Genomic DNA, 12,408 nt, shown 5'->3' on the forward strand with positions numbered 1-12,408 from the left:
ATTGAGTTCGCTACTAGTTTTTTTTATTGGGATTTAAAAACTTGTATCAAAATTTATTTTTAAAAAATGTACACGGAGAAAAAAAATACAGTAAAAATTACAATATTATAGTGAAATTTACTAACAGGTATGAATAAATAAAAAAATACATTCTGTATTTTAATTATTACAAAACATTTAGTAAAACATACCGGTTGGCAATTATTACATAAAAAGATATTAAAAATTAATATGCGTAATATATTGTTTGCTAACACGATTATATTTTTTTACTATCTGTATAGTAAATTCTACTATGTATAGATAAAATTAAAAGTTGGTGGGGATAGCATATACAAATATGTATTACAAGTTCTGAAACCTCTGTTCAAAGGAGACATCGGGCCGAAAGACATAGGAAAGGACTCGCGCGCGGGAGATCAGGGTTCGAATCTCGGTTAAAGCAAGTGATTTTTTAAAAAATAAAAATCGACACCAACACCAATACAAATAACAATAATAATCAAAATGATAGCAATAATACACTGTGAAAAATCGGTAGTGAATCCGGATTTAATTTCAATCCGAATTTACTCCGGATTCACTCCGCCACTCGGAGTTCCGGAGTTTTAAAAAAAAATCACTCCGCATGCGGAGTAAATTAGGAGTTTTATTTAGCAGAGTGATCTCGGAGTGACGCGGATTTTATTTCACTCCCAACTCACTCCGGTCCGGAGTTTTAACATTTAAATTAATTTATATTAAACCATTAAACAATGTGTGTGTATGTGCGAGTATGTGCCTGAGGGTGCGTGCGTGTGTGTCAAGTGCGAGAGCGTGTCTGTGCGAATGTGTGTGCCGGTGTGTTTGTAAGAATGCGTGCGTGTGTGTGTGTGTGTGCAAACGTGTGCCAATGTGTATTCGAGTATGTGTGCATGTGTGCCAATGTGTATTCGAGTATGTGTGCATGTGTGCAAATGTGTGTTCAGGTGTGTGTGCGTGTGTGCAAATGTGTGTTCGGGTGTGTGTGCGTGTGCGTGTGTGAATTTCACTCCGAGGGGAGTGAATAATTAAAAATTAATTTACTCCGCATTCACTCCGGATTTAATCCGGATTCACTCCGCGAATTTTTTACGGTGTAATAAAAAGTTAAAAGCTATCAAAAATTTAATTTTATTTATTTCCATTCTAATATAGTAAAATTTACTAAACGGGATAGTAAAATTTACTAAACAAGGATAGTAAAATTTACTAAATATAACTAAAGATTAATATGCAATATAGTTGATTTTCCTTAATCAGTATATAAGAAAATACTAAACGAGTTGTAAAATATACTTATCTGTTTATGAATTTTTCATATAAATCATAAGCGTTTCAAGATTACTATCTAAATTTAAAAATTACTAAGTACAAATAAAAATTTGATTCTCAAAATAGTAAATATGAATTTAGTAATTTTAACTCATATTTTTTAGTGAAGTTCCCTATATTTTCTTCGTGTAAAATATCTTAAAAAGAAGTATTTTATGTAAAATTGTATTGACTGAAATGAAAATTTAGTTCGTGTCATCAAAAAAAAAAAAAATTAGTGATTAACTCAATTTATAACATTGGCTTGTCATCGATCACCGTAATTTCCAGATAAATTTGAATATAAAATTCTCATCGTGTATTTTATACATCGACGTTGCAAGTTTATCAGGACATTGCATTCGAAACCTATGTTTTCACATATGTATTCCCTATGTGTTTTTGTACTTCAACATTGTTGTTAAGTGACACACTAGTTTATCATGGTACACTATTGACCCAATAATCAGCGAGTACCACAATTACTTTTGTTAAAATGAATTATTATCTATCAAGAACAACATGACTTATTTGTGTATTCACTTGTCATTTCATATATTACATAATGTAATCTATTGAACGATATACATAAACATGTGCTAGAATAATCTACATTTTGTTTTTTAAATTTTAATGGACGTCACTGAGTTCTCTTTTTTATCAAATGACGTCAATCGATATTAGATTCTTTATTTTCATTCTGAATAAATATCAAAGTTTTAATTGAACAACATGACCGCAGTAAAATCATAATCCGATATCATACAATAACTCAATTATAAAAAAACAAATTACTTTTAATAGCCATATTTTTTTTTATTTATAGATTTTTCTGAACTAATTGTGCATCAGAGTAAACTATAGCTTATATACTGAGAGAAAAAATGTCTATTTTCGAAAAAAAGCTTGATTTGAGTATTTTCGTTACTTCAATGAAGTAAAATAATTACTTTATTCAAGTATTTTATTTAGTTGCTTAAGGAGGTTCGACCAAAACTAGTGAGCCAAAGTAGTGTTTGAAATTTTTCGTTTTCTAAATTCTCCTAATAGTTATAAAAATTCATTATTTTAATTTATATAACATAACGAATTCATAAATTGATATTTATTACTTATTTAATTAAAGAAAGTAATGAAATTACTTGGTTATTTTTGACTCATATGATTTAATAAAAAGATTTGGCAACAGCGCGTTCTAACTTCTTACACATCGATATTCAAATTAGAGCGGGAAAAATTTATTTCTAATCTCGTATCTCTTATTAATGTATTTCTATCTTTGTTTTTTCTCTCAGCTGCTTCCGTGACGTTGCCAAACCCTCAATAATATGTATCTCTGTCGATGAACGAGATTAAATAATAAAGTTTAACTTGAATTATTTAAATAATTACAACGGTAACACTATATTGTTAAAATCTTATCATATTCTAAAAATATTCAAGTTTATGGCATGTGGTTTTTTATTTCTTAAACTTGGGAGGTTAATAATGAAAAAAATCGAATAAGTCATGACGGAAGCTTGTCCGCCATAAGAGTCTGTGTATAAGAACTTTAAAAATGTCATTTTTAAATCTTTTTTTCTAAAAAACTAGACGGTGGATCATATTCAAATTTTGAGAATACACAGAAAAAGTACTTCTTTACATGTATACTGAGTTTCAAATCTTAAAGTTGGAAAATCCTTTTTACATTAGATTCGGTCGAACCTATTTAATATTAACAAAAAAATTTTGTTTAGTCGAAAAATTATTATTAGATGCCTTTTTTTATCTAATGTTGTTCAGATTAATTTTGTATCTCAACAAACATTTTTTTTATAAATAAATAATTTTGCCCTACCCAAGATTCGAACCCAGACCGATCAAGACTTATGACCTACGCGTTAGCGCGCTCGGCCACGGCGGCCTATTGGAAATCATGTTTTTAATAAACTCTTAAGTTATTCATCGATGTCTGTCATCTTAAATATTAATTTACACATCTGAATAATAAAATTTAAATATTTAATAGTTTCTAGAAGTAGCTCTCGAAAAAATTAATATATTTTATATTGTTATCAATACCAATGAGAAATTTCATTTTGTTATAAAAACAAATTTTTTTCTTAGTGCAATAATTTTTTCTAATTTTTAATTGTATCTTTCTTCAATTCCTTTTTTTTATTTAACCAAATAATTGCTTAATTGAAGTTTTTAATTGTTATAAATTTGAGAACGTATCAACTAAATTGAAGAAATATTTGCTTGCCAAGTAATTCATGCTTCCAGAAATTTATTACTAAAGTGCAGCAATAGTTTTCTTAAAATAAGAACTGTCAATTTTATTTTTCGAAAAAATTACTTATTTTGAGTATCTATGGAAACAAGAAAAATAATTACTGAAATTTAATTTTTTTTTTCAGTGTATAGAATTAGACCATGAATAGGCGTTTACACTTTACTATTAATATGTAAAAATTTATTCATTATGAAAATAGCTTATCTCTATAATTAGCAATATATTTATTGACAGTCATTATATGTATTCATACAAAGTATATTTTGTTGAATATAATTGACGATTGTCTCAATTGGTCTTTTGTAAGACTTCTTCAATAATAATTTCGATAATAGTAGCGAGTTTCTTGTTGACTTAGTTCTCAACTAAATTCACTTATACATCGAGTTGAGAAGTAGTTTTGAATTGGACCCTACAGGGATTAGAAGTTATTAATTTAAAAAATAAAAATTTATATAAAAAAGGCATTAGTTGAAAACAGAGCAGACTTAATTGCCAATTTTTTCTGAGTTTAAAATTCGCGCTTCATTTCGGTCTGTCTAAAGTATCTCTTATTATTATTGTTATTATTTTTTTTGTTTTTTTTTTTTATTTATCTACGTAGAAACTGTTGTCTCACTCGTCGTCACTAATGAAACGTGACTTTGAAGAACTGACGCGATCGTGAACGTGAGGATCGTAATTTAGTTGGCTGGTGAGAGATAAAAAATAAAGAAAGAAAATGAAATATAAGGCCGGTGAAAGTCGAAGAGATTACTGAGAATCAGAAAGCTGACAAGATGTGTTGCCAATAAGATTACAACTTATCGATTAATCATTTATCAGTAATTAAATTACGATAACGTAAGAATACTGTGAATTTAGATCACAGTACAGCTGTCTAAATCCGTCATTACGCAATTTATAATTCGAGCCAGGTCAAATATCATTCTGCTGAATCCTCTCAATATGACTATCAACTTAATAATGACAACATTTGTTTAAGTTTAAAAACATTCATGTTGATATGACTCAATCACTCGAATTTCATATTCTTAAGGTTAAAAATACACCGAGTAAAATAGTTACTTAAATCATTAATTTCTTTTCTTCAAAATCGAATTTTTGGTTTGAGTTATTCGTTTTTTTCATGGAGTTTCCCTTCCGGTTTAGAAATTTTTTGAGCCCGAAAATATATATTTTTGATCATAAATGTTGCAGAGCACATTTAATTAGAATCAAGTAAAAAACAATTAAAAATGAATATTATTTACAATAGTTTTTTTAAAAATTTTTTTTCTACACGTAAAAAAAGATGTAGTTGAATTTATTACAATCCGGGATAGATATACTACACTGACTAGTAATATATAGGAAAACTACACACGGAGAAAAATTTTTCACGACCAGCACGATACAGTATACTGACTGTCGCGATACTCTCTAAACATGAATTAGTGGAAATTTCATTAATTACGCTAGTGAAGCAGTATTCACTTCATAATCAGTGTATTTAAATAACAAATTAGTGAATTCTCACTAATAAATTTAGTACTATAATTTTCACTAGCAAATTAGTGATTTTCACTACTGAACTAGCGATATTTTCATAATTTCTACAAGTGAAAAAAAATAGAAGTACAGAACAATAATATATTTATATGAAGAGTACGTAACTCATAACATCACGGATTTTTTATTTCTTCATCAGTTATTGTTTGGTATCATAACGAATATACTATTTACACTCACGCGATCACATGCGTAGGTCAGCGCAGTGAATAGCATCAAAGACTTTGAATCGGAAGGATGCAGGTTCGAGCCCAGCAGTCACCGGGATTTTGTCATCAATCAAAATCATGTATACTTCCTCTAAGTAATGATTCTAATACATAAATCACATTTCGGATCTAATTACAAGTGTCTTATATTTTTTTTCGCAATATAATATTTTTTTTCACCGATGAAATCAGTGGATTCCCATATTCACTTTTCAATTTAGTGGATTCTCATATTCACTTATCAAATCAGTGAATTCCAATATTCACATATTCATTTAGTGAATATTCACTAATTCTGCGTGGTACGATTGTAGTATTGACAATTAGTGAATATTCACTTGAAATTAGTGAAAAATCACTAATTCATATTAAGAGAGTACACGTTTAGCTATTTGGAGGTTAGTGCAAGTATTGTTACGTATAGTGCTGACAGCAATACAGATCTTGGATGGGACTAGAATGGATCGCGATGGTAGCTCTACAGATCGCTCCCTTTACGATACGCAAATTACTATCCAGTAGATCGTGCCAATCACAATATTTTTTTCTCCGTGCACATACAGAAAGGCCTACTAGCCTATTGTGGTACACAAACTGAGTAACATCTACTACTGTCGTTGGTTAAAACAACTCCTTGGTAAATGACAGCTATGGTTCTTACTACTCCAAATCATAGTTTCAAATTTTTCCATATCGAATTGAGTAGTTACTGAGCCTACAAATTTTTACCCCAGTCGAATAGTAAATAGAACTACTATAATAGAGATCAATCTTATACAGTGTCATTTATGCTACTCCATTTGTCGGTATGATGAACACAAAGTATAGTTCTATTATTACTAGTTTAGTGTGGGAAACTTAACTCCATCATTTTTTTACCTGTATAGTACTGTTTGATTTAGAATTTTAAGAGTATTCTTTTACTTAAATCATTATCCGAAATTAGACATTATTTCTTCTTATAAAAAATAGATGTTCATACAATCGAATAATTTTTTTCTTGCAAAGTCCAATTGCGAGATCATTGTAAGTGATCGTCAATTCAAGTTTTTATTAATATTGTCTCTTCATATTTTCCCCTCATTTATTTGATTTCGATAATAAAAAAAAAAAAAAGAAAACAAATTTAATTTGACGCAAGCGAAATAATGGCATCATCCCCTTTCGTGAAAGATTTCATATTTATCCCTCCGATTTTTCTTTAGAATACCTATACAGCTTTACTTAATAAATTCCAAGCATTCTTTATTCCCTTCGAATGACAGGATTCACTAGACCGTAGAAGAAATCAGTGATGCAAAAACGAATTCACCAAGATACGTTTATACTGTAATAATAGTCTAGGAGTTGAAGCATCCTCAACAATTTAATTTGACGTTATTTTTTAAGCTTGTACGAAACCGGAAACGTGCAACAAATACTATATATTGATACATCTGTTGTAATTTTAAAACGGAAAAAGAACTTTTTGGCAAGAAAGCTATAAAAGTTGGTCGCCAAATACGAAATCTACCATTTAATGGTCATGACTCATGACAAAGTCCTTCCTGAACTTAGTCGGTAACTTAGAGATGTTGTTCTTATAAATATCGGAAAGACTTAGAGTTCAAGGAGAAGATATAAACGATGGAAAAAGAGCCCAAGTTGGCTATAACGATTTTTTTAAAGAGAGTATGCTACGATCAATGGCATTTCTCTGCTTTTAACTACTTCTTATACTTTGATGTTATTTTTTTGCACTTCACTTCTTAAGCTCTGATGGCCTTCAATGAGAAACTAAGACAGAATTAAAACTCAGAAGTCCCCATCCGGAGAACAGTAAAGCGACTCACCTTTCGAAAAGAAGCCTCGTCGCAGAAACTCTTATCTACACAATTCATTCTATTACGTACTTATTTTTTGTCGCTCTATCTATTTTCGTTCAAATCGATGTGCACTACGTATACAACTAAACATGAAAGAGAACGATTATACGCGTCTACGACCTCGAATAGGCAAGAGGTATAGTAAGGTCAAGAAAGAGTATAAAATCATTGCGCGAAAGTAGTCAATCGATACAAGAAAGAACCAAAAGTTTTGCCTTAAAATATATGAGTTTCTTAAGAAACTCAATGAAAAATATTCACAAATATTTTGAAAGTTATTAAAATTCACTTCACAGACTTGATTCTGTTTATATTTGAATTTCGTATTTTCCAATTTTAGTAATGGGTTATAAAACATAAACTTCTACACTTTAAGTTTACTTAAGGTTCTAAACTAAATACTTTAAGTTGACATTAAAAGTTTCAATTTATAATACTTTAATAACGCTTTAAATTTGGTTACTATTAATATTTTCACGTAAAAACTTTTCGCTATTTCTTAGCTTAAAAAATACTGCGAAGTTGAGAAAATAAGTAGTTTATCGTCATGATTTTTTTCCCATACATTATCTTTTGCACTTCAAGCGCGAAGCGCTGAGTGAGCTCTACAGGCGTTCGATTTTTTTCGGGTACCTCACTCTTTTTAAAGTATATCAAAATTAGTTGAAACATATTATCATATAGAGAATTTCTTTTCTAAAGTCCCGGATGAAAAAACTTTATATGTTAAAAAATCTACTTAAAAATATATGAATATTATAATGTGATATATTACACAATATATAAAATAATATTTATATTTTTGCCGTATTAATATATGATAATATATTGAAAAAAAATATATTGCTACAATATATAAATTATATATTTATCAATATAACTTTTTTTATGTATGTTTAGCATATATCTTGGTATATTTTATTGTATATTGATATATTGTATTGAAAGTAGTATATTTATTAAAATACAGTATGATGTATATTTTTTATATAAGTTTTCCAGTATATTGCAAAATATATGGTACTCCATATATTTTGCAATATATAACGTCCGATATATTGCAAAATATATGGTCCTATACATATTTTTCGTACTATGGTATGTTACATAATAAAAACCATGCATTTTAGTTTGCAATTTTCATTTCTATGCTATCGCCCCGCATGAAAAAACTTTATATGTGAAAAAATATACTTTAGAATATATGAATATTATAATGTGATATATTGCACAATATATAAAATAATATTTATATTTTTGCCGTATTAATATATGATAATATATTGAAAAAAAATATATTGCTACAATATATAAATTATATATTTATCAATATAACTTTTTTTATGTATATTTTGCATATATATCTTGGTATATTTTATTATATATTGATATATTGTATTGAAAGTAGTATATTTATTAAAATACAGTATGATGTATATTTTGCATATATATCTTGGTATATTTTATTATATATTGATATATTGTATTGAAAGTAGTATATTTATTAAAATACAGTATGATGTATATTTTTTATATAAGTTTTCCAGTATATTGCAAAATATATGGTGCTATACATTTTTTTCGTACTATGGTATGTTACATAATAAAAACCATGCATTTTAGTTTGTGATTTTCATTTCTATGCTATCGGGCAGCTTCTAAAAAAATATAGATATATAAAGACAATAATTTTCAATATATCGAGAAAAATATAATTTTTAATATATTGGAAAAATATAACTTCAATATACCGCAAACCATAGATTTGAACATATAAGTTCTTCCATGTATGATCAATTATATACAGACAATATATCACTAATTATATGAGTCAAAATATATATAAATTTTATTATATTATACTTTATAAATTACATATATGACAAAAATATATTGAGCATTATATGAGACAATATATATAGAGAAATATAAAACATTATATAAAAAGAAATATATTATTAAAAATATATAATCCAATATATGCAAAAAACATATATTCATAAATATATAAATTTTTGCCGCCATATATTTATCACATATTCACCATATATATTTTTATATATTTTTAACAATATATGCACTGTAAAAAATCCGGAGTGAATCCGGATTGAAATTAAATCCGAATTCACTCCGGATTGAAATTAAATCCGAATTCACTCCGGATTCACTCCGTCACTCGGAGTTCCGGAGTTTTGAAAAAAATCACTCCGCATGTGGAGTGAATTGGGAGTTTTTTTTTAGCGGAGTGATCTCGGAGTGATGCGGATTTTATTTCACTCCGAATTCATTCCGGTCCGGAGTTTTAACATTTAAATTAATTTATATTAAATTTTCAAACAGCGTGTGTGTGCAAGTGCGAGTGTGCAAATGTGTGCATGTGTGTATTCGGGTGTGTGCGTTTATGCGAATGTGTTCGTGTGTGTTTCCGGGTGTGTGCGTTTATGCGAATGTGTTCGGGTGCTCGCGTGCGTGTGTTCGGGTGTGTGCGAATATGTGCGTGTGTGTGTCCGGGTGTGTGTGCGTGTGTGTGTGCGTATCGGTTGATCAGTACTGTAATACGCGAATTTTTATTTCGATTTTACTTAGTGGAGTTATATTTTATTAACAATATTTTTAAGGTAGTAGTCTGGTAACTCGCGCCGTTTTTCATGCTTCTTTTTAGGGGCCTTTTTTTTTTAGAAGGAACAAATGAAAAGTTTTGCATTTTTAATATGTTTTTATTTACATCTTAAGGTAACAAAAAAAAATTTTTTTGAGGAAATTAAATAATTTATTATTATTATTATTGTCGCTTGAAGTTGACGCCTCAAAAAAAAAGCGCGTGGATGGCCCAGGTGATATTGACTCTTGTGGACATCCAAAATTAAAAATTCTTGATTAGTCTTAATCTATAGACATGTCATTCTCGTCGGAACTAGGATTATTAAATTTTATCGAAAAATAACAAAATGGCGAACTTTGAAAAAAAAAGTCATTTTTTTTTCGCATAAAAAGGGTTGTAAAATGAAAAGTTAGAGATGAAAAAAATTAATTCTAGTTCCGACGAGAATGACATGTCTATAGATTAAGACTAATCAAGAATTTTTAATTTCGGATGTCCACAAAAGTCAATATCACCCGGGCCATCCACGCGCTTTTTTTTTGAGGCGTCAACTTCAAGCGACAATAATAATAATAATAAATTATTTAATTTCCTCAAAAAAATTTTTTTTGTTACCTTAAGATATAAATAAAAAAATATTAAAAATGCAAAACTTTTCATTTGTTTCTTTTAAAAAAAAAAGGCCCCTAAAAAGAAGCATGAAAAACGGCGCGAGTTACCAGACTACTACCTTAAAAATCCTCTCTGGAGTGAATAATTAAAAATTAAAAATTCATTTACCTCGCATTCACTCCGCGAATTTTTTACAGTGTAGCTTTTCCATGCGGGGTATTAATCATAAAAATCGTCATTTAAAAAAAATTCAAGGTTATTTCTAATACAAATAAACAAATTTTAATGTTAAATCAGGTTTTATTGAAAATAAAATTCTAGGTTATTAAATCGAAACAAATTTTGTTAGTAAGATACTTAATCTTTGCGTAATAAAATCATAAATCTGGTAGCCAATGTACGAAAAAATGTTTCTTAATTTTTGTCTGATGCACAAATTGGTCTTGGACAACATTCAGGGTATGGTTTTGAGTAGTCGTAATCTTGGTAACCAATTTGATCTTCACAAGCCCATACACCACATCTGTGAAGAAATTTTTTCAGTAAATATTCCTCTAAATTACTCAGAATTATCAAATTACTCAAAATTGCAGGATTATTTTTACCAAAAATAATTCACATGGATTCTAATAATAATAATATTTACCCTAATGAAGTCCATGATCCGTTTTCCTGGCATGTAAATTCGGAGCATCTATCAATCCTCTTGTCGCCGGTCTTGTAAGTTTTGTCATCACCACCCATACCACCGCAGTCAGCTGATAGCATAAATATTTTATGAAAAACAACATAACAAATAAAAATTATAAAAAAGAAAAATCGTAATTAAATTATGAATAGAATACTTACCGTGAGCTTCGGCCCACAAACAGACCACGAATGCGCATACAAAGAGAATAACAAAGGTCTTCATTTTTACTATTTCTTCTTTTTTTTTATATATATTTTACAATAGAGTATAATTCCCAACTGACTCGATAGTAAGACTGATCAATTTTTAGCGAGTGTTGAGGTATTTATATGGTATAAATAATTTATTCATCGTTGATGTCATCATAATAAATTTAATCTTAATTCGAGTCTTCTAGCCATTGTAATTAATTCTATCCGCAAGTATACTCTATCAATGTTAAAAACTTATTAACATACATTGCAAAAATAAAACCAGTAAATAAAAGTAATCTTAAAGTTTCTAACATCAAATAGTTTCCTTAAGAATATTAAATTCAGTCATGTGACTCGCTAAGTAAGTAATATTTATGCCGATAAAAAAAAAAATAAACAAATGTACGAACAAATAACTATAATTTTATTACGTAAGTTATATCAGCATGATCTTTAAAAGAGAACACAATACAAAGCTTCCCGTGTAAAAAAAATTCGTTCCAAAAAAGTTCTGTCTGTGGAACTTCTAAACATGAGACAGATTAGAACTTCGAATAGAACTTTTTTGAAACGTTAGTAATTTTGATGGTGAAAAAAAAGTTTTTATGAGCGAATTTAGAGTCAAAAAGGCCGTTCTTGGAAATTTTTTGGAATTTTATATGGACATTTCAAAAAAGTTCCATAATCACCACTTTTGACCGTTTTCGGAAGCTAAAAAAGACGTTCTAAATACATTCAAAAATGGTCCAAAACTCGTTACTTTACAACCTATTATAGAAATAAAATAGACATTCCAAAAACATTCCAAAAAAGTGCCAGAATCATCACTTTTGACTTTTTTATGGACTAAAAAAGGCGTTCCAAAAACATTCCAAAATCACTTCTTTTGCATCTTTTGTAGAATAAAGACGTTCTAGAAACATGCAAAAATAGTTAAAAAATCACTACTTTTGAATTTTTTATAGAACTAACAAAAACCTCCATAAAAAATTCCAAAAAAGTTCCAAGAATGTCCTGTTTTGACTCTAAATTCGCTCATAAAAACTTTTTTTTTACCATCAAAATTACTAACGT

The 12,408-nt window shown here is 28.7% G+C and overlaps 2 protein-coding genes across 3 annotated transcripts in view; one reads left to right on the forward strand and one right to left on the reverse strand.

Annotated features, from left to right (window-relative positions):
- LOC130675626 (sestrin-3) overlaps positions 1–12,408 on the forward strand; it is a 202,021-nt gene that overhangs the window by 67,580 nt on the left and 122,033 nt on the right. The window lies entirely within an intron of this gene.
- LOC130675634 (uncharacterized) lies at positions 10,730–11,436 on the reverse strand. The gene is made up of 3 exons (XM_057481425.1): positions 11,299–11,436; positions 11,096–11,207; positions 10,730–10,972 (listed from the first exon to the last, which is right to left on the reverse strand). The coding sequence occupies exons 1-3, from the start codon at positions 11,360–11,362 to the stop codon at positions 10,864–10,866; spliced, it is 285 nt and encodes a 94-aa protein (XP_057337408.1). The 5' UTR covers positions 11,363–11,436; the 3' UTR covers positions 10,730–10,863.

The sequence above is a fragment of the Microplitis mediator genome, chromosome 10, assembly GCF_029852145.1.
Source record: "Microplitis mediator isolate UGA2020A chromosome 10, iyMicMedi2.1, whole genome shotgun sequence".
Lineage (NCBI taxonomy): Eukaryota > Metazoa > Arthropoda > Insecta > Hymenoptera > Braconidae > Microplitis > Microplitis mediator.